The 26,936-nt window shown below is 46.4% G+C and overlaps 1 protein-coding gene across 12 annotated transcripts in view; it reads left to right on the forward strand.

Moving 5' to 3' along the window:
* The window catches only part of CCDC88A (coiled-coil and HOOK domain protein 88A), a 204,214-nt gene that overhangs the window by 89,683 nt on the left and 87,595 nt on the right, over positions 1-26,936 (forward strand). For all 12 annotated transcript variants that reach the window (XM_089663901.1, XM_089663902.1, XM_089663904.1 and 9 more), the window contains exons 14-18: positions 248-375; positions 6,933-7,071; positions 7,604-7,780; positions 8,447-8,608; positions 13,947-14,224. In XM_089663901.1, coding sequence (XP_089520027.1) covers positions 248-375; positions 6,933-7,071; positions 7,604-7,780; positions 8,447-8,608; positions 13,947-14,224 — 884 coding nt within the window. The remainder of the gene's footprint in view (positions 1-247; positions 376-6,932; positions 7,072-7,603; positions 7,781-8,446; positions 8,609-13,946; positions 14,225-26,936) is intronic.

The raw sequence follows: 26,936 nt of genomic DNA on the forward strand, positions 1-26,936 counted from the left end.
GGCCGGTACTGGGAGGTGGGTAAGTGGGAGAGACAAGGGATAGGTGGGGGGTAGGGGAGATTACCTTTACCTATTCTCTGAGATAACAATTGTGGTATACGGGGAATACATGGTCCAGCCTTCTGCCTGCCTTTCTACCACCTCCCTGTAGAATCCACTTACCAGAACTCAGTTCTTTCATTAACCTTCGTAATGAAATGACTATTGATTGACTTGGGGTTTTTTTTTTTTGTTTGCTAATTTTTAGGACTTGGTAAATGAGAAGCTGAAGACCCAACAAACCAATAATGAGCTGGAAAAACTAAGCCATGAGCTGGAAAAGATAGGTCTAAATAAAGAGCGTCTCTTACATGATGAGCAGACCAGTGATGACAGGTGAGTAGAAGACTTACTGCAATGTGTTAACTGTTTCTAGGATTGTCCCTAACTACAGTCTGGACACATGGGCAAAGTGCATATTGAGAGGAAAGAACACATAAACTATATTGCCAAAAGTATTGGGACGCCTGCCTTTACACGCACATGAACTTTAATGGCATCCCAGTCTTAGTCCGTAGGGTTCAATATTGAGTTGGCCCCGCCCTTTGCAGCTATAACAGCTTCAACTCTTCTGGGAAGGCCGTCCACAAGGTTTAGGAGGGTGTTTATGGGAAGGTTTGACCATTCTTCCAGAAGCACATTTGTCAGGTCAGGCACTGATGTCGGGGGAGGAGGCCTGGCTCGCAGTCTCCATTCTAATTCATCATAAAGGTGTTCTATTGGGTTGAGGTCAGGCCAGTCAAGTTCCTCCACCCCAAACTCGCTCATCCATGTCCTTATGGACCTTGTTTTGTGCATTGGTGCGCAGTTATGTTGTAACAGGAAGGGGCCATCTTCAAACTCTTTCCACAAAGTCGGGAGCATGAAATTGTCCAAAATGTCTTGGTATGCTGATTCCTTAAGAGTTCCCTTCACTGGAACTAGGGGGCCAAGCCCAACCCCTACAAAAACAACCCCACACCATAATCCCCCCTCCACCAAACTTTACACTTGGCACAGTGCAGTCAGGTAAGTACCATTCTCTTGGCAGCCGCCAAACCCAGACACATCCAACGGATGGACAGACAGAGAAGCGTGATTCGTCACTCCAGAGAACACGTCTCCAATGAGTCTAGTGGTGGCATGCTTTACACCACTACAGCCGACGGTTTGGATTGCACTTGGTGATGTAAGGCTTGGATGCAGCTGCTCGGCCATGGGAACCCATTCCATGAAGCTCTCTACGCACTGTTGTGCTAATCTGAAGGCCACATAAAGTTTGGACGTCTTTAGCTATTGACTCTGCAGACAGTTGGTGACTTCTGCGCACTGTGCGCTTCAGCATGCGCTGACCCCGCCCTGTCATTTTACGTGGCCTAGCACTTGGTGGCTGAGTTTCTGTTGTTCCCAGTTGCTTCTACTTTGTTATAATCCCACTAACAGTTGAGCGTGGAATATTTAGTAGCCAGGAAATGTCACGGATGGACTTATTGCACAGGTGACAACCTATCACGGGACCACGCTTGGAGTCACTGAGCTCCTGAGAGCGACCCATTCTTTCACCAATGTTTGTAGAAGCAGTCTGCATGCCTAGGTGATGATTTTATACACCTCTGGCCATGGAGGTGATTGGAACACCTGAATCCAATGATATGGAGTGCTGGCCCAGTACTTTTGCAATATAGTGTAGTTAGTGATATTTTCTATGTGTCCAGATTTTAGGGACACCCTCTATAGTGTCCAAACGTCTACTATCCCTGGTTACTACTCACTTTGTAAGCTGCTGCCTTCAACCACAGTTCTGCTTCTTCTTTTTCCACCTGTGTGTAATAGGTGTATAACCCAAGAAGGGAAGATGTTGACTAAAAGATGGTTATCAATAATGACTAGATTTAAAAAGTACATATAATGCTTTATTGCTGTTATAATGATTATATGGCTGCTATCCTAAACCAAACCCCCTTCTGTGACTTTTCACCTTGCATTCTAGTAAGTTGTCCTGCCTGTAGATAGGACAATTAAGTGGTGGGTTGTTGGTACGCCAACACTACTGTTGTTAAAAAGTGCAGCACTATAATACATAAATGGTGAATAATAGAAAAATAAATGTTCTCTATAAGTGTCCATGTATGAGAACAAACAATCAAAAGGTGCAATCAAGAAATAAGGTTCATGAATCTCAAGTGTCCATGTTACACAATAAATCCGAAATCGATACATAAAACTCCAAAAATGGACTGCACACAAATATTGGCACCCTCAATTTAATATTGAGTAGCCCACCCCTTTGGAAAAAAATAACAGAAATCAGTCGCTTCTTGTAACCATCAATGATTTTCTTACATCTCTCTACTGGAATTTTGGACCACTCCAGGTCTCTCAGATTGGAAGGGTTCCTTTTCCCAACTGTTGTTTTGAGATCTCTCCACAGGTACTCTATGGGTTTGACATCTGGACTCATAGCTGGCCAGTTCAGTACACTCCAGCGCTTTGTATGAAACCATCATTGTGTTCTGCCAGCCGAGAAGGCTCCCCGCCGACAGAACACAATAGCACTGCAGGAGAGATTCAACCCATCAACACGGAATGTGTTGAAGAGGGAATCAAGATATGTTCTTTCCTCCCACCCATGGTGGAAGGAAAGAAATCAAATCATCTATGGCCTGCTTTAGATAATTGAACGAATGTTCCAAAAATGTTCTAACCAAAATCTACAAAGGCAAGTCCAGCTTTATACTGGCACTTCCAAAGCATGCAGGAATATTGAAGAGCTACAGCCCTAAAGCCACATACAAGGCTGCCTTGCTTCATGGTCTTTTTTGAGTAAAATCATAGAGGGTATTTGGCATTATTTGTAGTCGGTTAATGAGATTAGTCATTGGTATTGTGGACAACCATGAGGGAATTATCAACGGAGTCACAGTTTGACAGACTCCAACAGTATAAACAGAATTACGCAACAAGCCATAGATCGGTTTCTTTGAAGAGCAGAACGGCCCCAAGGACTGATCTACAGGTTATCACTCATACATGCCCCCTAGCAAACCCACCATTCAGAAAACAGAAAAAGAACAGAATACAGTCTTTGTTTAAAAAGAAAGGTGAAATGAAAGAACCGTGTTGTAAAAGCTTTGAACGGGGTTTAAATCCAATACAGCCAGAGAGGTATGCAATGAACAGCTGTTACTAGTGGATAATTATTTGATCGCTGTTAGAATTCACACATATATCACTTCAGTTCTGGGAGGATGGTTTGACAATTTTAGAAAAAGTAGCAAAAATATAAGCTTGAATTTCGTAGATGTCAGATACAAAACAATCAGCGCACAATACAGCTGAATGGACATTGATCACGGGTCTATGGGCAGTATGCATTTGGTCTAGAGAGCCCCTAGCTGACCAATTTCAGGGAAAAATCAAGGGGGCAGGGGATTGCCATCCGATTGGCAGTGCTCTTCTGAGATGAAGCTTGCACTTGGGGGTGCCTGCACACTCAGCTAACAGGAGCAGATCTGTTTATGGCTTTATTGTTCCTATTGTGACAGTGTGGCGATCTGTCACCCTGGATTCTCAACAAGGCAGGTTGAGGGGCTCCAGGGTAAAGGTTTGATATGGAGGAAAGTGGCTTTTCACTTTCCTCCTTTTGTTTGTAAGGTCCATTTTGGGAGCTGGAGCCTGGAGATTTCGAAGCGATTTGGGAGGGATGAAATCTCCAATCCTGGGACCAGGTTTTGGAAATAGCCAGGATACTGATTGCACAGGTGTGTGCGGGCCTTTTCATAGAGTCAGGACCAGGGTTCTGGGCTCCACCCCGGCAGACAGAGTCAGGAGGGCTCCACCCCGGCAGACAGGAGGTATCTGCCTTGGAGTCAGGTGGGCTTCACCAAGGAGAGGTGGAAGCCAGACTAGCTGTGTGCTAGTGGCCAGCTGTGTGCGAGGGCCATAATTTGGGAAGAGTCTGCAGGAGACAGACATTGACCTGCGTACAAGCCAGGAGGCTGAATCTTTGTTGGTATTGCTTGATGGTGGATACCCCTGCGTGGGAAGCATTTTTGTTGAACTTTTTCTTTAAAATAAAATTGGGCCAAAAGGCCCTTAAAGAAGCGAGTTGCTGTGTGCTTAAACAAGAAAAGCTCTACCATTTTGAAGCGAGTTCCCACCCTATGAACAGTCCTGTTGTCATGCTGAATCCATTTCATTACAGTTATTTCTATAGCACTGACAATTTACTCAACAATTTACATACTGTATATGTATTGTACATTCACATCAGTCGCTGCCCTTGAGGAACTTAAAATCTAAAGCCTGGTTCACACCTATGCAGTTTGCTTTTGATCAGGGGCAGACTGACAACCCATGGGGCCCCCGGGCAATAGGGGATCATGGGGCCCCTGTGTCCTTGCCCAAACTCAAAAAAAGCCTATGAAAAAGGTACCAGGGGCATCTCATGGGGCCCCCTACTGACCCCGGGCCCTCGGGCAGTGCCCAAGTTTCCAAATGGTCTGTCCACCCCTGCTTTTGATCCATTTCTGCAGGGCTTTTTATGGTGCATTTTGTGTTTTTGCATGTGTGAATTACTGATGCGTTTTGGATTTTCTTTATGCTTTGTTTGGCCAGTTTGTTATTGGGCAGATTAAAAAAAATGCAAATCACGTAAAAAACGCATCAAAAGTGCACTACATGTTGAAGTCTATTGCACAAAAAACTCACCAGTTTGCGGTTAAAAAAAGTCTCTGACCCTTTCCAAAACCGCAGCAGCTGAAAAAAGCATAGATGTGAATGTGTCCCATAGGAAACCATGTTAAATGGCCTATAGTGCATTTCTGCAAACAGCACTAAAGAACTCACAGGTGTGAACCCTAACTCCCATTCATACATACTCATACTAGAGCCAATTTAAAGAGGAGCCTATTAACCTACCAACATGTCTTTGGAGTGTGGCAGAAAACCAGAGTACCTGAAGGAGGGTTTCCTTACGTGGGTGGGTTACGCAGGCACAGGGAGAACATGCAAACTCCAGACAGTTTGGGACATGGTTGGGATTCAAACCGATGACCCCAGTGCTGCCTGGCGGAATTGCTAACTACTAAGCCACTGTGCTGCCTTATTGATGTATGGAGTTGATTTACTTAAGGCAAATAGTCTTTTTACTTTGCAAGCCAAGTTGCACTTTGCAAAGAGGTAAAGTTTAATTTTTCAAAGAGGACCTAGTGTGCAAGAATAATAATGAAAAAAAAACATTACAAAACCCAGCATTTTTAGTTGCACACAGGGGCAAACTGACAACTCATGAGGCTCCCGGGCAATTGGGGATCCTGGGGCCCCTGTGTCCTTGCCCAAACTCAAAATACACCCAAAAAAGCCTATAAAAGGTACCAGGGGCATTTTATGGGGCCCCCTACTGACCTTGGGCCCTCGGGCAGTGCCTGAGTGCTCGAATGGTCAGTCCGCCCCTGGTTGCACACAATTGGATGATGGAAGCAGAGCTTTACCTCATTCATTAAGCTTTAGGGTAAATTCCCTTGCAAAATGAACAGTCTATTTGTCTTTAGTAACTCAACCCCATGGTGTCTGTGGAGGGTATTTTGATGTTGAAATCATGTTTGAAACTGAAATAATTCACCTGCATAAGATGTCAGACTTTCCCGGTGCCCAGTCATAGAATCTTTGCTCTGTTGCTGTCAGGGGCGGACTGACAACTCATGGGGCCCCCGGGCAATAGGGGATCATGGGGCCCCTGTGTCCTTGCCCAAACTCAAAAAAGCCTATGAAAAAGGTACCAGGGGCATCTCATGGGGCCCCCTACTGACCCCGGGCCCTTGGGCAGTGCCCGAGTTTCCAAATGGTCAGTCCGCCCCTGGTTGCTGTACAATGCCACCCCTATGTCGTCACAGGACAGAGTAGGCTAGAGAGAAAATCTGTTGTGATAAGACAGTCCAATCTGAGATGAGAAAAAAACACATTTGAGTTCAAGCCTAACTCCAGGCAGAGTGCCATAAGGGTCCGTGTTGATGGGTTTTTGTTCCATCAGATCAGCTGGTTTTTTTTGCATCAGATTGGTTTTTGTTGTATCAGAAGGGTTTTGCATTCCTACACGAGTCTATAGGAATGCAAAACCAATTGAAGGTGGACAAATGCAGGTCAGAAGGAGGTCAACTGCAGGTGGAATGCAGCTGCATCTGCCTGTCCATTCTGAATCATCTCACAAGCATCTTAAACCAATGCCAAAAAAGCAATCTCAAACTCCTTCAGGTCCTAAAAGTCCTGGAATTAATTCACTGTGTATTTTTTTTATTTTTAGACTTCATAAGTATGGATCTACAACATATAATTTAATTTTCAGAATGATTACGGAGCTGGGAGACCTGCCAAATGTGCAGGTAGCTTGGAAAAGTCAATTTATGACATTTATTATGGCAATTTGTGCAACTTTGTTATGGTTTTTGTATTCAACTTTTGTAAACTTGTAAAATTTATTGAACTAGAAAAAAAAAGATTGTTGGCCTTCTCTCCAGAGCTTGATATAGTCTTCGTGTTTTCAGCCTGTTGGCTTGCCATTGCAGCAGTTGGGTCACATTAAGCTCTATGAGCTTCTTTCTTGACGATGGAGACACCAGACCTAAGACAAACTTGAAATAATTCATTCAATTGCGTCCCACAAGGGGATGGTAACATCATTGCTAGAAGGCTCTAAACAAGAAGTCCTATTTTAAAAACCATTCCAGTATAACGGGCACTTGCTTGAACTGCTGGAGCTAGCTAGCTAAGCCGCAAATCATTATCAATACTCGAAAGGTCGGTAATTCTTTTATTAAAGTAAAACTTTCAGTATTAGAGGTGAGCTGTCATTTTTTTTATGCCTTTTAGTCATTAAAAGCAGTTAATGAAGACATTTTTCTATGTCCTCACAACAGATATAAGCTTTTGGAATCCAAATTAGAATCTACGTTGAAAAAGTCTCTGGAAATAAAGGAGGAAAAAATTGCCTCGCTTGAAGCTCGATTAGAGGAATCGACTAATTTCAATCAACAGCTACGCCAAGAACTAAAAACTGTGAGTTATTTTTATGCCATAAAGATTAATTTCTCTAACAGCTCTACTCTTCAGGAAGGCTCCATTGTAGTGCATGAACGGACGTAGCTCCTGCTCAGATGATCTCCAACTTCACAAGTGTTATATGTGACCCATACCGTGCCACCCTGTGTTGAAATCAGTTGTCACCGAGACTTGAAACTCAGGGAAAGGTAGACACAGCTGCAAATGCCCATCTACTTTACTGAAAGGGGTGTTTTATTGCTCTTTGTAGAAGAAGATAGCGACAAGATTTTATCAATAGCCCAGAGAACTTTAATTTCTCTTAGTAGCCCTTTAAAAACAGCCAACACATTTAGGGGGATCCAAGGACCCCCTTTTATCAGGGCTTTATAAATCTGAACTGAAAAGGAGGTCTAGCCAAAAATGTTTGGAAATCCTGCTAAACCCGTAACGGAAAAAGACCATATTATGTTTTGAAAACTAAGAATCCAGGGTATTGTATGAACATATGTGTATGCACTATCTATTACAATTTTCTAATTTTTCATAGGTGAAGAAGAATTACGAAGCTCTTAAGCAGAGACAAGAGGAGGAGAAGTTGACGCAGAGCTCACTTCCTAAGCTTGGAGAGGACAGCGTTCCCATCAATAAATGGGAGCGGGAGAGCCAGGAGACCACGAGGGAGTTGCTGAAGATCAAAGATCGCCTGATAGAAGTAGAGAGAAATGTAAGCCGGCTATTGGATGAAAAAAATGAACCTGTACTGAGAGAAACATGGAAGACGCTTTTGCTGAGTAAAAGCTATTACTTGGCTATCTGTCATACTGATCCTCTAGTTCAGTGGTCTCAACTGCGGCAGAGGGGCCAGATGTAGACCTTTCCTTGCCGTTATCTGGCTATCATGGCTTTCAGAATACTTGAACGTTTCCTGTGTTTGGGAACTTTCTGCCCAGTTCCTTCGACAAGAGACAATTGAAAATTCAATTTCTGTCAAGGCAGGTGGTCCCAACAGGGCCACTGTTGACTGAATTTTGGCTCATTCAGCAGGAATTACCATAAATTCAATCCATGTGTAGCCAACTTTAGTAAATCCTCAGATACAGGCATATTCTAGAAGGTTTCTTTAAATGGTCAACGTAGAGGAAAGCAAGATTTTGGAGGCAGACAGGAAGACTTTTTTGTTTTGTTCTTTTCTTCCAGAAGTTTATAGAAAATAAAAAATGTAACTTTTATACAACTGGCTCTACTCTATGGTGTGCCAGTTCTGCACTGTTTATTATCCATGTACATAAAATGGGGTGTCTATGTTGCACTGAGCACTGCTACACCCAGTGTATTATATGGTGACTGCACATCTTATCTTATTGATGGCCTAATTTTTGTTTTTCTTTAGAATGCTACTCTGCAGGCAGAAAAGCAAGCACTGAAAACTCAGCTGAAACAAATGGAAACTCAAAACGACAACTTACAAGCACAAATTCTGACTCTTCAAAAGCAAACTATTTCGCTGCAGGAGCAAAACACAACTTTACAGACACAAAATGCCAAACTGCAGGTAACTCAGAATTGGAGAAATCATAGGAAACCTTATTACCTGGAAGTATGTCTTTGAAAATTTTTTTGTTTCAATTTAAATTCCAAATCAAAGTCAACACAGTGGCTTAGTGGTTTGCTGCCCTGCAGCTCTGAGGTCCACATTTCGAACTGCAGGCAGGACACTATCTGCATGTTCTCCCTGTGCCTGCATCGGTTTCCTGTAGGTACTTTGGTTTGCTCCAACATTTCAAAGACATGCTGGTAGGTTCATTAACTCCTGTCTGTATTGGCCGTGGTATGTATGTGCATGCATATCAGGTAGGGATCTTAGATTGTAATCTAGATGTAAATGTACAAAATATGTATATATTGCAATATTGCATCATATATAATATATTACATGTGTGTGTGTATATGTATATATATATATATATATATATATATATACATATATATATGTGTTTGTGTATATATATATATATATGTCTATGTACAAACTGCTGCATACATCATCAACATTTATTAGTACCTGTAATAAAGAAAATAAACCTACAAGGATGGAAGTGTAGCCAAGGTTTTTTTTCGGCGGGAATGTGGGGTAACTCAGTTCAGGCACCTCCAGCACTGAATGTATGTATTGGAAAGGGAAAATTGGATGTGATGGAGGGTCTATTTTTGATGGCTACTGGGGGTTCTATTGTCATTGGGAGGGATCTATTGTTGCTGGGAAGGTCTATTGTTGCAGGTGGGAATCTATTGTTTTTGGGGGGTCTTATATTGCTTGCATGGATCTTTTGTTGAGAGAGGGTTCTATTGTTGGTGGCTGCTGGAGGGTCTATTGTTGGTGGCTGCTGGAGGGTCTATTGTTGGTGGCTGCTGGCTGGTCTATTGTTGGTGGCTGCTGGCGGGTCTATTGTTGGTGGCTGCTGGCGGGTCTATTGTTGGTGGCTGCTGGCGGGTCTATTGTTGGTGGCTGCTGGAGGGTCTATTGTTGGTGGCTGCTGGAGGGTCTATTGTTGGTGGCTGCTGGAGGGTTTTTTGTTGGTAGCTGCCGGCTGGTCTATTGTTGGTGGCTGCCGGCTGGTCTATTGTTGGTGGCTGCTGGAGGGTCTATTGTTGGTGGCTGCTGGAGGGTCTATTGTTGGTGCCTGCTGGAGGGTCTATTGTTGGTGCCTGCTGGAGGGTCTATTGTTGATGCCTGCTGGAGGGTCTATTGTTGGTGGCTGCTGGCTGGTCTATTGTTGGTGGCTGCTGGCTGGTCTATTGTTGGTGCCTGCTGGAGGGTCTATTGTTGGTGGCTGCTGGAGGGTCTATTGTTGGTGGCTGCTGGAGGGTCTATTGTTGGTGCATGCTGGAGGGTCTATTGTTGGTGCATGCTGGAGGGTCTATTGTTGGTGGCTGCTGGAGGGTCTATTGTTGGTGGCTGCTGGAGGGTCTATTGTTGGTGGCTGCTGGAGGGTCTATTGTTGGTGGCTGCTGGAGGGTCTATTGTTGATGTCTGCGCGAGGGTCTATTGATGCTCGCTGATGGAAGATCTATTATTGCTGGTGTAGATCTGTCATTACTAGGGGGTATTTCATTGTGGGGGGGCTATTTTTGCTGGGGGAATCTAGTGTTCCTGGCTGCAAAGGAAGTTTTGTTCTGCTTTTCTTATCGAAAAATTCCATACAAATTACTTAGCACCACAAAATGAACGGTTCCGTATTCTCTAAAAGGTGTAGTACTGGGATGTGGGTGGGGGGTGGAACCCAAGGGATGGTGCTCAGAGGTAGGTAGGGGGGCAGGAACAAGGGGTGACTCGAAAGGGAGGAGTACCTGCACCTATTTTCTGAGGACAAAAAGCCCTGAATGTAACTACTAGTTAGTTTATATCTGAAGGTGCAGTTTGCAAGTCTTTCATCTTGATTCTAGCTATACCTACCTGTTATGTTACTAAACTGAAACAAGCATACAGCCAGTGAAGTCTGAAAAGGTTTGATTTCATGTTACATAACTTAAAAGAGAAGTTTGTGTTTAAAAAAAAAAAACATTTATACTCACCTAGGTGGATGCAGCATTGCTCCCATGCTTCATCTGTCTCCACCGCCTCAAAGGCTGAGAAATGAGTGGCCAAAGACCACTGATCGCTCAGCTCTTGGTCTTCAGTCTGCAAAGAGCTGTGACTGTCAGGCCTCAGTTCTCTGCTCTGCAACCCCCCCAGCAGTCACTGGGGGGGTTGCAGAGCACAGTGTGCTGAGAGGATGAGCAAGCTGCTGGTCCAGGCATCTGGGTGGATCGTCGGGACTCTAAAGTTGGGTTCTTTCTAGAGCCTGGACTAGATGAGTGACTTCAGCCAAACAGTGGGCTTTAGCCCTACTTCTCCTTTAATAGTGAGCCATGGTTGGAATGACAGCCCTGCAAACTGCACCTATGGTCTTGGTCACGTTTGTTGCCAGGGCAGTAAAAAGAAAGTAATACAGCTGAGTTGAGATTTTACTTCCCACCTGAGATGCCTACTTCCCACCTTTAGCTACAATGGCAGCCGGATAAGGTGGTGCACATGCCATGTCAAAGAATATACCCCATTTCACAATCAGTGGGCAGTACTGGACCCAAACACAACACTTTGAAGTGAATAGGGCCACACAGCACAATGTGCAATGTACACAGTGCAATGGTGCAGGCTTTTCAAGGTTAAAACAGACGGTGAGGAGGCTACATATTGCCTCCCAGATGCTTGGTAACTGCCCTCTAAAAAGGAATATGCTGTGGATTGCTTTTTTGCAAAGGAGCAGCAAGGGCTGCCACAAATCTGAACAATCCCTTAAAACAGTCTGCTTTGGCATCTACAGTATTTCTACCCAGACAGTTTCCATTAAATAACCTGTGGTGGTGAGTTGTGTAGCCATCCTAAAATATCGACCCATTGTATTGGGTACAGTTAGTGTATTTAAGAAAACATCACGTGTCTGGCATGCTTCCACCTAGACTAGTTGACTTTTAATGGAAACCAGTCTGGCTTTAGTTTTTACTAGTTTTAATTTCAAGCACATTTTAGTCTGCTGTGGTAGTTGTATTCTACTTAAAAACTTACCTATTAAAGTAAATGGCTGTTTGGACACTAGATTGGAATATTGCTTTGGCAGTTGGCCTATGGGAAGAGCGCAGTTTACAAAGAATTGTTAAGAATCCACTGAAGATTATTGTAGACTATCTGAAGCAGGGGCGGACTGACAACTCATGGGGCCCCCGGGCAATAAGAGATAATGGGGCCCCCTGTGTCTCCGCCTACACTAAAGCCAAAGCCACACCCACACAACACACCACCTACATATTGCAGCCCAGCTGCATAGAAAGGGCATTAAAAATAATTAAAAAAATAATAAAACAACGGCGTGGGGTCCCCCCTCCATTTATACCAAGCCCTTCGGGTCTGGTATGGGTTTTGAGGGGAACCCCCATGCCTAAATTAAGAAAAAATGGCGTGGGGTCCCCCCCCCAAAGACCCATAGCAGACCCTTATCCGAGCATGCAGCCCGGCAGGTCAGGAATGGGGGGGAACAAGCGAACGCCGCCCCCCTCCTGAACCATACTAGGCCACATGCCCTCAACATGGAGGGGTGCTTTTGGGGGGTTCCCCCCCAAAGCACCTTGTCCCCATGTTGATGAAGACAAGGGCCTCTTCCCCACAACCCTGGCCTGTGGTTGTGGGGGTGTGCGGGCAGGGGGCCTATCGAAATCTGGAAACCCCCTTTAGCAAGGGGGCCCCCAGATCCCGCCCCCCCCATATGAATGAGTATGGGGTACATGGTACCGCTACCCATTCACACAACAAAAAAAAGTGTAGTGTGAAACAAGACAGGAGACAGTCTTTGACAAGTCCTTTATTAAAAGAAGAAAAATAAAAGAATGTCCCCCGAAGTAGATCCAACGTCAATCATGATGCCCGCTGCCACCTGAAAAAAAAAGAAAAAAAAAGGCTCCGCTTCCGACGCTGGCTCCCAGCCCTCTGACTTTTCTGCTGGCTTGACCATTCTTAAATATGTAAGGGGCAGGCAGGCCCACCCAGTGACATCACGTGTGTGGCCCCACCTCTATGTAACATTGACCCAGCGTGCCCCGTACACCACAAGGGGAAGGGTCACACACGTGATATCCCCAGGTGGCCCCGCCCCTTACATATTTAAGAACTGTCAAGCCAGCGGAGCAGTCAGATGACCGGGAGCGATACCTTTTTTTTTTTTTTTTTTTTAATTTTTCTTTTTTCGGCTAGCAGCGGCAGCGGACATCATGACTGATGTTGGATCTACTTCGGAGGACATTCTTTTATTTTTCTTCTTTTAATAAAGGATTCCAATAAGCCCCCTCCTGCAGACCCCCACAACCACCGGCCTGGGTTGTGGGGAAGAGCTTCTTGTCCCCATGTGGCCTGGTATGGTTCGGGGGGGGGGCGCTCGCTTGTCTCCCCCCTTTCCTGACCTGCCGGGCTGCATACTCGGATAAGGGTCTGCTATGGATTTTTTGGGGGGGGGCCACGCCATTTTTTTCTTAATTTAGTCATGGGGGTTCCCCTAAAAATCCATACCAGACTCGAAGGGCTTGGTATGGATAGGGGGGGGACCCCATGCTGTTTTTTAAATTTTTTTTTAATTGCCGACAACTCTTTCTTTTACATTCAGCTGTCAGTGGGGAACCCCGCTGACAGCTGCAACATGAACGCATGCTTTTCACTACTAAAATACCGCATGACTTGATAAAATAAGTCATGCGCCATTTTAGTAGCGTTTTTGGGTGAATTAAAACTTTTTTTTTAAATGCTATGCAGTAACCTACGCATACTCAGATGCGTTAAGACACCGCTTAGTGAATTGTGCCCAGTGAGCCTCTCGCCGAGCCCCCTACTGACCCCGGGCCCTCGGGCAATGCCTGAATGATCAGTCCACCCTTTCTCTGAAGTGTAAACCTAAATAAATATGTTTGAGTGGTAATGGGCAAAGTTGTGGAATTGGTTCCATAAATGCTGCTAACACCATTGATGGCACTAGTCATGGTATTAGCAAAGCGAGCGCTGCAGAAGTTGTGTTGGGGAATCATGAGAATGAACAGGGAACATATTTAAATAGGACATATGGGGGGTATAACATTCAGTATTCTGGTGGGTTCCTGATAAGAGACAGGTGGTACTGAGATGTAGTAGATAATCACTTTAAAGGGGTTCAATGGGTTCCTTACCTAGAGGCCTTTTGCAGTCTCCATCACGGCCACCTACCACTGGTACAAGGATTACTGTGGTTATTTCTCTTTGAACACTAATAAAATTTCTGGTGCTACCTAATGATTGTAACGAAGTGATTTCATCTTTCCAATTTTATCTTTAGGTCGAAAACTCTACTCTCAACTCTCAGAGCACCTCATTAATGAACCAAAATTCACAGCTTCTCCTCCAGCAGTCTAGCTTAGAAAACGAGAACGAGTCTTTGGTAAAAGAAAGAGAAGAGCTGAAATCAATGTATGATTTACTGGTAAAAGACCACGAAAAGCTGGCACAGGTTCACGAGCGCCAAGCAGCAGAGTACGAATCGCTGATCTCCAAACACGGCAACTTGAAGTCTGCACATAAAAATCTGGAGGTGGAACACAAAGATCTCGTAGACCGGTATGACTTTGCAGCGATTTAGATGATGGATGAACTGCTGAGTTTTTGGGGTGTTAAAATTGAATGGAAATACAGCATTTGATTGGGATTCCTATGTGTAAGGGGCATGAGTCAGGGAGCTGCAAACACAGATTTTATGTATAAGATCAAGGTGCAGCACTAAAATTAAATTATGTCCGTAAAAATAGATGTACATACATATAACAAGGATAAAATGTTCATAAAATGACAGTCTGTGCTAAGGTGTCAATCACAGCTGTAAGTAACTTCAATACTCAGTGATGTGCTCAAAGGTGTGGTAAGAATACGCACTCACCAGATGCGTATTGTAAATACGCATGTAATGTGTATAATCTGAGGTCCCCTTTAAGGATAGATGAGGTAAGCCGGGTACGGAATATCCTCCTTCTGAATGGTATACAGCTCAACGGTTAATTCCTGGATGATCAAGGAACTAATCCTGCCAGAGGTCTGCTTTAAGGACGGATGGGTGTTTGCAGCCTGGAATGGAAACTCCCTCCTCTGGGTCCTATGATGAACTGCAGCTAGCTTCCAGGATAGGGCTCTGCAAATCAATTAGCTCAACAAGGAGCCAAACAGAAGATAGCACATAGTGTAGTATTTAAAAGGTATAAAGATTTATTATCCACGTATGAAGAAGTAAAATCCACGTTATATAGGTAGTAATGAAGGGGCTGACTGTCCACTGAGCAAGATGGCTGCCGGATCTTCACGAGGCTCCAGTGGCATGACGTCACAGCGTATTGGCTCCTCCTTGACGCGTTTCCCCTTCTGAAGACGTGCGTGGCACGAAACGCTTCAAAGAGGAGCCAATACGCCGTCACGTCGCCGGAGCCTCGTAAAGGTCCGGTGGCCATCTTGCTTCACATTGAAAGCAGAAGTGATGTAACATTGTTTTGCTTCCACTGTGTGATGAGACACCTAGCTAACAGGTGGGATGCCTCACTTTCGTCATTCACTGCATGTGCTACTAGTAATACGGAGTCATGTCAGAGATTACTGAGCTTCAAAGAGGGAGAATCGTTGGCGCCGCGTAGCTGGTGCCTCTGTGACTGAAGGTGCCAATTTATATGTCGTGTCCTGAGGTCCAGTATTAACCTCCCTGGTGGTGTAATTATGTCATATTTTTGAATGTCAAAATGGTACATTGTTTTGTATGGAAATTTGTTGTTTTATATTGTAGGCCTGTAATTCTTAGGAATAGCTCACTGAAATCTGTCCAAACAAGAGTCTAGTACACATCCCGGGTATGATAAAGTTTGAAACACGGAATTATAAATTATAATATAATAAATAATTATAAAAAATAATAATAATAAATTTAATTCAATAATATAATCAAACCAAAAACACTGAAATTTGAAATAGAGCGCCAGGTTCGCACATCGCTGAGCTCGGTCGCAGAATCGTCTCTGTTGTCACTTTCAGTGTCTGATGAGGAATTTCCCCCACGAATCATTATCACTCAATTCTGCAAGTGGTTCTAATTTACTATCGCTGTTCTCTAGCCGGTCTAAAACCGCTTTTGACCTAAAGGGACGCTATTTGGACGCCATGAATGTTCTCAAGTTTCCAGGCAGAAAGAACAGTAAAAGTGCAGGCAGGGCGCAGGACAAAGCACTCGGGACAAAATTTAGGTGAAATGGTTTGATACAGGAATGTAATCCTAACAGATTACAATGTATTGTGTGTGTCATTTTTTTACTTTTTTGAATCTCCCACCGGTTCCGCCCCCTGCGTCCCGATTCTCGCAGGGAATGGAACCTGGGAGATGGATGCCGGCATCAGCCGGAGGACATGGTAGAAGGACATCTGGGGATCGCAGGAAAAGGAAAGGATCAGGGGATCGCAGGACAAGCATTACAGTGTAATTGTCAGGGATCGCGGCTCCGTGATCCCGGATCCCGGCTCCGTCCCCGCGCATGCGCATTGGCGGCAGATCGTGCCGGGACACAGGCACTAGGTCCCGACGAGCCGCGGCTGACAGGACGCCGCGCATGCGCAGTAGGAGCCGCGGGCGCTCCTCAGGCGTCCAATGACAGCTGGGGGCGCGTCCTAGCCGGCCAATGACAGTGCAGGGCGCACTATTTAAAGATGCCCTGCGCTGTCACAGATTGCCGCAAGGTCTTTCTGTGATCCTGAGTTCCTGCACCTGTCTAGTGACCCTGATTGACCCTGACTACGCTGCCTGCCCCTGTGATTGACCCGGATTGTCCTGACTATTCTGCCTGCTCCTGTGATTGACCCGCATTGTCCTGACTACTCTGCCTGCTCCTGCGTTTGACCCGGATTGCCCTGACCATTCTACGGACTGACTTGCCCTGCTGACCCTGCGTGTGACCCGACTATTCTTCACCCACCGATTCTGTACCCCGCTTACCCTCACGGGCCCACGATCCGTTACTACCCTGCTGGGGCCGCCATCCTCTTCACATCTGGCTCTCCCGGTACCTGTCCCCGGAGGTCTCCTCAGCCACTGGTGGGCCTGCTCGGAGGTCGTGACCTGGCCCGGGACTGTTTCAAGTCCATCCCCACCATCAGGGGCCCTGGTGAAAGCACAGCTCGGGCTTAGACCCCACGCTCTGAGTAGGTCTGTCAGTTGGCAGCCTGAGGCACCACCTGGTGGATCATAACAGTACCTTGCGGCCATGACAGAGCCAGGAAGTGGACCGGCGTCCCTAGAGGATATTTGCCAGCACCTGGCAACTTTGACCCAGGCCTTCCAGAATTTCCACAGTCGCTGCGCCCGACTGGAGGACCGCATGGAGTCATTAGCCCCCTTGACTCCCCCTGCTCAGAGTCCTCCATCTGCAGAGCCTCCCGCTACCCCGGTATCTGGAGCGGTTGCCACACCCCTAGCTCCTGAACCCCGCGTTCCCCTGCCGGAACGATTCCGTGGTGACCGGAGCCGCTTCCGAGCCTTCCGGAACGCTTGCACCCTGTACTTCGACTTACAGCCCCGCACGTTCACCACCGAGACCGTCAAGGTGGGGTTTATAGTCTCTCTCCTACAGGATGAGCCCCAGGATTGGGCTCACCGTCTGATGGAGAAGCACGACCCCCATCTTGACTCCGTTACCGAGTTCTTTCAGGCTATGGCCGTTTTGTATGACGACCCTCAGCGGGCTGCTTCGGCAGGGCCGCCGGACAGCCGAAGAGTACGCGTCCGATTTTAGGTGTTGCATGGGAGACACCAGATGGAACGATGCGGCCTTATGTCACCAGTTCCGCATCGGGCTGTCTGAGTCTCTCAAAGACGAACTAGCACGAGTAGGCCTACCTGACTCCCTGGAAAAACTGATTGAGTTGGCCATACAAATTTACCGTAGACTAAGGGAACGTCGGCTTGAAAGGAGCAGCCAGGGTCAAAGGGTGGCATGGATTCCATTGAGAGATACAGCTCCAGCCCCAGGGAACCATCCGCGAAGCACGGAAACAGGGGACAACCCGGAACCCATGCAACTGGGACTGGCCCGTTCCCACTTATCGGTCGAGGAACGTCAGAGGAGACGATCACAGAACCTATGTCTGTACTGCGGGGAAGCTGGTCACCAAGTGCGCTCCTGTCCTGCAAAAATGAGTAAGTCCACGCCCGTTTCTTTTACTTTACCTGCAGGAAGGGATGATCAGTCGAGTTACCTGGCCATTCCTGTGTCTTTACAGCTCCCCGGAGGAACATTGTCGGTGACCGCAATCGTTGACTCAGGAGCCTGTAGTTGCTTCATCGATCTGACTTTTGCCCACCGGCAAAAGATCCCTCTCCAGACCAAAGAAAGGGGGTTCAACATCTTCCTGGCAGATGGGTCCCGTATAAAATCAGGGGTGATGGACCAGGAGACACCACCCATTTTCACCACAATGGCAGACCATCACCAGGAGTTCCTCCGTTTGGATGCCATCGCATCCCCCCTTTTTCCAGTCATTCTGGGGCTCCCTTGGCTGAGGGCCCATAACCCCCAGATTGACTGGGAAAAGGGAACAATTCAATTTCGTTCACCCTTTTGTTTGAGTCACTGCCACGTCACAGGATCCGTGGTTCCCCGGTTCCTCCTGTGCTTGGATGGCGACACCAATCTATCCCAGGTTATTCCTCCGGCCTACCATGACTTCTTAGACGTCTTCAGTAAGCGAGGAGCTGACATTCTTCCTCCGCACCGTTCCTACGATTGCCCCATAGACCTCCTACCCGGATCTGAAATCTCATTCGGCCGTATCTTTCCCTTGTCCGAAACGGAATCGGGAGTGCTGAGGGAATATATTGACGAAAACCTTCGGAAGGGATTCATTCGTCCATCCACATCCCCAGCCGGGGCCGGGTTGTTCTTCGTAGAGAAGAAGGACAAATCGTTACGGCCCTGCATAGACTACCGTGATCTGAACAAGATAACGGTAAAGAATCGCTATCCCTTACCCCTAGTCCCTGAGCTCCTCCAGAGACTGAGATCGGCAACGATATTTACTAAATTAGACCTGCGGGGGGCCTATAACCTTGTCCGTATCAGGGAGGGGGATGAGTGGAAGACGGCGTTCCGTACGAGATTCGGTCACTATGAATATTTGGTGATGCCGTTCGGGCTCTGTAATGCTCCGGCGACCTTTCAGCACTTTATCAACGATGTTTTTCGTGATTTTCTCGATATTTTCGTGGTGGTTTATTTGGATGACCTCCTAATTTTTTCCCCCTCACTGGAAGTTCATCGAGGTCATGTGTTACGGGTATTAGAACGGTTGCGCCAACACGGGCTATACGCGAAGGCAGAAAAGTGCTGTTTCAAACAGCACGAAATCACGTTCTTGGGACTGGTTCTCTCTTCCGCGGGGGTCGCGATGGATCCCCAGAAAGTCGCGGCGATCCTAGATTGGCCAATACCCGCCGACAAAAAGGGGGTACAGCGTTTCATCGGTTTTTCTAACTTTTACAGAAAGTTTGTTAGGAACTTCTCCGGTCTGGTCTCCCCGATCACGCAACTGACGAAACAAGGGGTTCGCTTTAAGTGGACTCCCGAAGCTCAGACGGCATTCGAAAAGCTCAAAAGATTGTTCACCTCTGCTCCCATTCTCTGCCATCCAGATTCTTCTCTCCCATATGTTTTGGAAGTGGACGCCTCCGAAAACGCGGTAGGAGCGGTTTTGTCCCAAAGGAATGGTACCAAGGAACTACTGCACCCTGTGGCGTTCTTCTCCAGGAAGTTGACACCGGCGGAACGTAACTATGACATTGGAGATCGGGAGCTCCTGGCCAATAAAACCACTCTAGAAGAATGGAGGTACTTACTGGAAGGAGCCACGCACCCAATGCTAATATTCACAGATCACAAAAACCTTGAGTATTTAAGAACGGCAAAACGACTGAGACCTCGCCAAGCGAGATGGGCTCTTTTCTTTTCTCGATTCTCATTCCATATAACGTACCGACCCGGCACTAAGAATACCAAACCAGACGCTTTGTCCCGCATGTTTGAGGACCCCGACGACGCCGTGGTACCTGATACCATCTTACCTTCTGGAAGCTTCCTCGCGCTACAAACGGAACTTCGCTCCCGGCTTCTCGATGCTTCTGTAGGACTACCAGCTCCGACTGGGTCACCCCTCCAGAGCCATGATGGGCTATTTTGGAAGGAAGACCGGATCATGGTCCCAGAAGAAGTGCGAACCTTGGTCCTAGGGCACTGCCACGACCATCCAATGGCGGGCCACTTCGGGGTAACGAAAACTCTGGAACTACTACGGCGCTCATTCTGGTGGCCGGACATGATCAAGGATTGTGAGCGTTACGTCCGGACCTGTCCCACCTGTCAAAGAAACAAGCCCTCCAGGAGCAAGGCATGGGGATTGTTACGTCCATTACCCATACCCAAGCGGGCCTGGCAAATGATAGCCATGGATTTCGTGGTCGAACTCCCACCATCCCAAGGCTACACTGCAATAATGGTGATCATCGACCGCTTCTCAAAGATGGCACATTTCGTGCCCCTGGAGAAGACCCCATCGGCACTGGAAACTGCACGGATCTTCATCAAGGAAGTGGTGAGGCTTCATGGGGTTCCTGAAGATATAGTGTCAGATCGAGGGGTCCAATTCACCTCCAGGTTCTGGAACGCCTTATGTAAATCGCTGGGAATCAAGCTGTCGCTTTCATTCGCCTACCATCTACAGACCAACGGCCAAACTGAGAGGACCAACCAGACGCTGGAACAGTATTTACGGTGCTACACATCCTACCTTCAGGATGACTGGCTGTCGTTGTTGCCTTCCGCAGAATTCTCATACAACAACTCGAGTCACTCAGCTACGGGTCAATCCCCGTTCTTCTCCAATTACGGGTATCATCCCACATTCCTCCCTGATCTAATGCCTGAGAATCCAGTACCGGCGTCTCAAGACATCTTGAACTTCTTTTCTGTCAATAACAAAATGATTCAGGAAGCCATCGCTAAAGCCCAAGTGGACAGTAAAAGGGCGTTCGACAGAAAGAGAAGAGGAGAATTACTGCTTCAGCCAGGGGATCAGGTTTGGCTGGCAACAACCAACTTGAAGATGCTGTGCCCTTCAAGGAAGCTGGGACCCAAGTACATTGGCCCATTTCCGGTAAGACGAGTAATCAACGAGGTGGCCTACGAACTCGAGCATCCGCGGACCTTCAAGATACATCCTGTGTTCCATGTGTCTCTCCTAAAGCCATCCAGACCAGATCCCTTCCCGGACCGTGAATCCGGACCGCCCGAGGCAGTCACCATAGGTGACCAGGAGGAATATGAAGTGGAGACTATCCTCAGTTGCCGAAAGAGGGGGGGCCAGACACAGTTCCTGATAAAATGGAAGGGTTATGGCCCTGAGGAGAACTCATGGGAGCCCGCCCAGAACATTCACGCACCCAGGCTCATCCGGGAATTTTGTCGTAGTCACCCGCGGTGGAGAGATCAGTGGGGCTCCCGGAGGGTGCCCATTGGGGGGGGCAGTGTCAGGGATCGCGGCTCCATGATCCCGGATCGCGGCGCCGTCCCCCGCGCATGCGCATTGGCGGCAGATCGCGCCGGGACACAGGCACTAGGTCCCGGCGAGCCGCGGCTGACAGGACGCCGCGCATGCGCAGTAGGAGCCGCGGGCGCACCTCAGGCGTCCAATGACAGCCGGGGGCGTGTCCTAGCCGGCCAATGACAGTGCAGGGCGCACTATTTAAAGATGCCCTGCACTGTCACAGATTGCCGCAAGGTCTTTCTGTGATCTTGAGTTCCTGCACCTGTCTAGTGACCCTGATTGACCCTGACTACGCTGCCTGCCCCTGTGATTGACCCGGATTGTCCTGACTATTCTGCCTGCTCCTGCGTTTGACCCGGATTGTCCTGACTATTCTGCCTGCTCCTGTGATTGACCCGGATTGTCCTGACTATTCTGCCTGCTCCTGTGATTGACCCGGATTGTCCTGACTATTCTGCCTGCTCGTGTGATTGACCCGGATTGTCCTGACTACTCTGCCTGCTCCTGCGTTTGACCCGGATTGCCCTGACCATTCTACGGACTGACTTGCCCTGCTGACCCTGCGTATTCTTCGCCCACCGATTCTGTACCCCGCTTACCCTCACGGGCCCACGATCCGTTACTACCCTGCTGGGGCCGCCATCCTCTTCACATCTGGCTCTCCCGGTACCTGTCCCCGGAGGTCTCCTCAGCCACTGGTGGGCCTGCTCGGAGATCGTGACCTGGCCCGGGACTGTTTCAAGTCCATCCCCACCATCAGGGGCCCTGGTGAAAGCACAGCCCGGGCTTAGACCCCACGCTCTGAGTAGGTCTGTCAGTTGGCAGCCTGAGGCACCACCTGGTGGATCATAACAGTAATCCTGAGTGTGGCTCGGGGTTACCGCTTTTGGTACTGTAAATTAACCCTGAGTAACACTCGGGATTACCGCTAGGGAGGTTAAAGGTTATGACGGTATATACAGATTCTGGGAAAGAGTTGTCTGATAAGCATAGGCGCTGTCAACTGATCAATAGAGACAAATGGACATTGTGCAGGATTGTGACCCGGAGTAAGAAAACAACTGCTACAAAAGTGACTGCAGAGCTCAATCTCAGTCCCATCAAGACTGAGTCCTGTGAAGACTGAGATTGAGCTCTGCAGTCACTTTTGCAGCAGTTGTTTTCTTATTCCAGGTCATAATCCTGCACAATGTCCTTTAGTCTCTTTCGGTCAGTTGACCATGTCAACCGTGCTTATGCTTATCAGAGAACGTTTTCCTGGAAACTGTATATACCGCCATAACCTTTGATACTGAACCTCGCAATACAGCAAATAAATTGGCAACTTCACTCACAGAGGCACCAGCTAAGCGGCACCAACAATTTGACCTCTTTGAAGCTCAGCAAGCTCTGATATGACTCCGTATTACTAGCAGCGCACACATAAATAACGAAAGTGAGGCTTCCCACCTGTTAGGTGTCTCATCACACAGCAGAAGCAAAAAGAATGTTACATCACTTCTGCTTTCAACACGAAACGTCGTCACTTTCACGCCTGCAAATCATGTAGTGTTTCCACTTTCTTGTCTAACCCCTGTACATTACCATTCTTTGGGTGCCAGTCTGAGTGCTGGAACTTCAGCCAGCTCATCTACGTCAGCTACACTAGAACTGAATTCTGCTCTTGCATGTGAGGGGATTCCGAGAAAAGGAAACTCCTACCACGTGTAGCTCAGTAGATGGCTCTGTAGCACTTAGGGATGTCGAATTAAACAAGGAATTCCCTTCTGATGCCAGGATCCACGGTTAATATTTAATGCTGTAGCTGTTCCATAATTATTTCTCACATCAGCCTTAGATTGTCTCATACTCGGTTCTAAAGCTGTTTTGTTAGGACGCTCTGTATTCTCAGATCCACAAACAAGACCAAATAACTATAGGCAAGGTTTTAGTGAAGGGGAGCGTGGCAGTAAAATAAAGCAATGATCCTGGCTGTATTGCGGAGAATGTGGACACTTCTACAAGCGGACAACACTTGTTAAGCTGCCCATAGACACACTACATGGCCATCACACCTACCTATATGGATGCCCTTCATTGTGTTCAGGTGTTTCCAATGAAGGGTACCATTAATGCTGCAGCATACGAAGACATGTTGTACAATTGTGTACTTCGTTGTGTTATACCTTGTGGCACCATTTTGGCAAAGGGTCTTTTGTGTTCCTGGAAGACTTGGGGTTTGCCAACTTTTGTGTTAAGCTACTTTGTTGGCCTTAACAGAACTCTGATCTCAACCTGTATTGTAAGTTTGCAGATACTGTAGTTTTTTATCATGACTGAAGTTTTACTTTAATATTGCCCCAGGTTAGTATTTTAAAACATCAAGATATACACTCTCCGGTCTCTTTATTAGGTACACCTGTTCAATTGCTTGGGAACACAAATTGTTAATCAGCCAATCACATGGCAGCAACTCAATGCATTTAGGCATCTAGGTGTGATGAAGACGACTTGCTGAAGTTCAAACCGAGCATCAGAATTGGGAAGAAAGTGGATTTAAGTGACTTTGAACATGGCATGGTCGTTGGTGCCAGACCGGTTGGTCTGATTATTTAAAAAACTGCTGATCTGCTGGGATTTTCGCGCACAATCATTTCTTGGGTTTACAGAGAATGGTCCGAGAAAGAGAAAATATCCAGTGAGCAGCAGTTGTGTGGACAAAAATGCTTTGTTGATGTCAAAGGTAAGAGGAGAATGGGCAGACTGGTCCGAGATGACAAGAAAAAGAGAGGAAGGCGCCTCTAAGTGCAGTATTGACAATTTATTTAGTAAACAATGGATAAATTGCACTTACAAGATAAACGGTTAAAAAGACTCATCGTGTGGTAATTGGATCCAGGTGGGACGTCCAGCAGCAAACTATGTCTATAGGATCAGGAAGTAGAGTCCAGGATGTGCCTGTGCATCAAAAATGAAGCTTGGAGAGCAGAGTCAGATGTAGCAGTAATTACTTGCCTCCCTCCCATTCCCTTCACACTATACAAATGTCAGGGTTCTACTGGGGCTCAGGTCTGAAGAAGGAGCCTATTGAGCATGCTCCGAAATGCATTACTGCCCCCTTCACCTGCTACATCTGACTCTGCTCTCCAAACTTCATTTTTGATGCACAGGCACATCCTAGACTCTACTTCCTGATCCTATAGTCATAATTTGCTGCTGGACGGCTGGATGTCCCACCTGGATCTAATTACCACACGATGAGTCTTTTTAACTGTTTATCTTGCAAGTGCAATTTATCCATTGTTTACTAAATAAATTGTCAATACTGCACTTAGAGGCGCCTTCCTCTCTTTTTCTTGTTACTGCATTAGAGCCTTGCTTCCACTCTATGAAGAGCTGCCTCAGTGTTACTGCTCCCATCCATCCATCCCCGATATCCATCTGGCACCTTTATCTTACAGCTACAGAGGTTGGGCTCCAACAAGCGCGCCCTATATAATATACATTTTCTGGTCCGAGATGACAGGCAACATTAACTCAAATAGCCACTTGTTACAACCAAGTTATGCAGAATACTATCTCTGAACGCACAACACGTCGAACATTGAAGCAGATGGGCTACAGCCACTCCTGTCAGGAGCCACTCCTGTCAGCTAAGAACAGGAAATGGAGCCCATTATTCACACAGGCTCACCAATATTGGACAATAGAAGATTGGAAAAACATTGCCTGGTCTGATGAGTCTCGATTTCAGCTGCAACATTCAGATGGTAGGGTCAGAATTTGATGTAAACAACGTGAAAGCATGGATCCATCCTGCCTTGTATCAATGGTTCAGGCTGGTGGTGGTGTAAAGGTGTGGGGGATATTTTCTTGGCACACTTTGGGCCCCTTAGTACCAACTGAGCATCGTTTAAACAGCACGGCCTACCTGAGTATCGTTGCTGATCATGTCCATCCCTTTATGACTATAGTGTCCCCATCTTCTGGTGGTGACTTCCAGCAGGATAATGCTCCATGTCACAAAGCTCAAATCATCTCAAACTGGTTTCTTGAACATGACAATGAGATCACTGTACTCCAATGGCCTCCACAGTCACCAGATCTCCATCCAATAAAGCACCTTTGGGATGTGGTAGAACGGGAGATTTGCATTATGGATGTGCAGCCAACAAATCTGCAGCAACTACTTGATGCTATGTCTATATGAACCAAAATCTCTGAGGAATGTTTCCAACGCCTTGTTGAATCCATGCCACGAAGAATTAAGGCAGTTCTGATGGCAAAAGGGGGGTCTAACCTACTAGCAAAGTGTACCTAATAATGTGGCCGGTGAGTGTATGTGAGCCATGAGTTCAGCTCTAAAATGCATAGTTAGATACATAGATGAAACACAAAAATGAAAATGAAATATTGTCAAAACTTTTTCAATTCTTTTCATCCTCTTTCTTAATTCAGGTATGCCTGCAAGAGAGCATAATCAGGCCCCAGTTCTTTAGTACCGCCTGCACTTAATACATTACTCCAGCCCACTGAGTGTGGTCTTTCTGGGCTCCTCTATAACTATGCTCACAGTGGCAGACTAACAGCCCCTAGCATCTGTCAACAGGTGCCCTTTGGAATCAGAACAGAGCGAACCGAATGTCACTTTTGTGATATTCATGTTCATTCAGTTTCTTTCCTGCATCTTGTAACGGACTCATGTTAGGTCTTTGGGCAGGCTGATGTAAATAGACATGCATCGGTGTACATCCTCTTACCTCCAATACATCACATTTAGGTCCGATGAAACAGAAAAGGACGCAAACCCTTTTTCCATTTTTTTCGCAGACCTAGACAAGCTTGAAGGTAGTTGGATGTAAAAGAATGGACGTCCGTTTACATTCGGCTGTCCATAGACATAACATCCTGTTCAGATCTGCCTGAAAAACCTAATAGGCAGATCCAATAGGAACGTTCATCTGAATTATTACAGCCCTACTGAAAACTGTATGATGTAAGAAATGTGAAATCGATTTTGTTTAATTGGTGGATTAGTGCACATTATTTTTTGTTATTATTATTATTATTATACAGGATTTATATAGCGCCAACAGTTTGCTCAGCACTTTACAATATAACAGGAGACAATACAGCAACAATACAGTTCAATACAAGAGGGTTAGGAGGGCCTGATCCTGGGAGCTTACAATCTAAGAGGGAGGGGCCAGTGGTACAAAAGGTAATAACTGTGGGGGGTGGGCTGGTAGGAGGAATAGAAGATTCCATTATTAGCTGAAGGCTTCCCTGAAGAGATCGGTTTTCAGAGATCGTCTAAAAGTGAGCAGAGTAGGCGATAGTCTGATAAATTGGGGTCGAGAGTTCCAGAGGATGGGGGAGGCTCTGAACATAACTTTGATTCCTATGAGTTGCCAGAAATCACAATATTGGCATGTTTTTGTATTTAGGAAAAATATATTGTACAGCTGGAAACACACAGAGAAATGAATCTATAAAATGCAAGTTCAGCATTGCAGAGATAGAGGTGCTTATCGAATGGCTAAACAGGGATTAGTGTGTTGATTTTGGAACCTCCTTTTAGTTGAAATGAATTCTGATTAGTATGGAGAATAATATTATATAAAAATAAGAGTAATATAAGTTCCATCATCAACTTTGTATTAATATCTTTAAGTTGTGCTGAAATCGCAGATCTGCAGTACACAACTTGCCCAGCAGGGGCACCCCATGACTT

Source organism: Staurois parvus, unplaced genomic scaffold, assembly GCF_062004578.1.
Source record: "Staurois parvus isolate SC_StPar_1 unplaced genomic scaffold, SC_StPar_1.0 ptg001798l, whole genome shotgun sequence".
NCBI lineage: Eukaryota > Metazoa > Chordata > Amphibia > Anura > Ranidae > Staurois > Staurois parvus.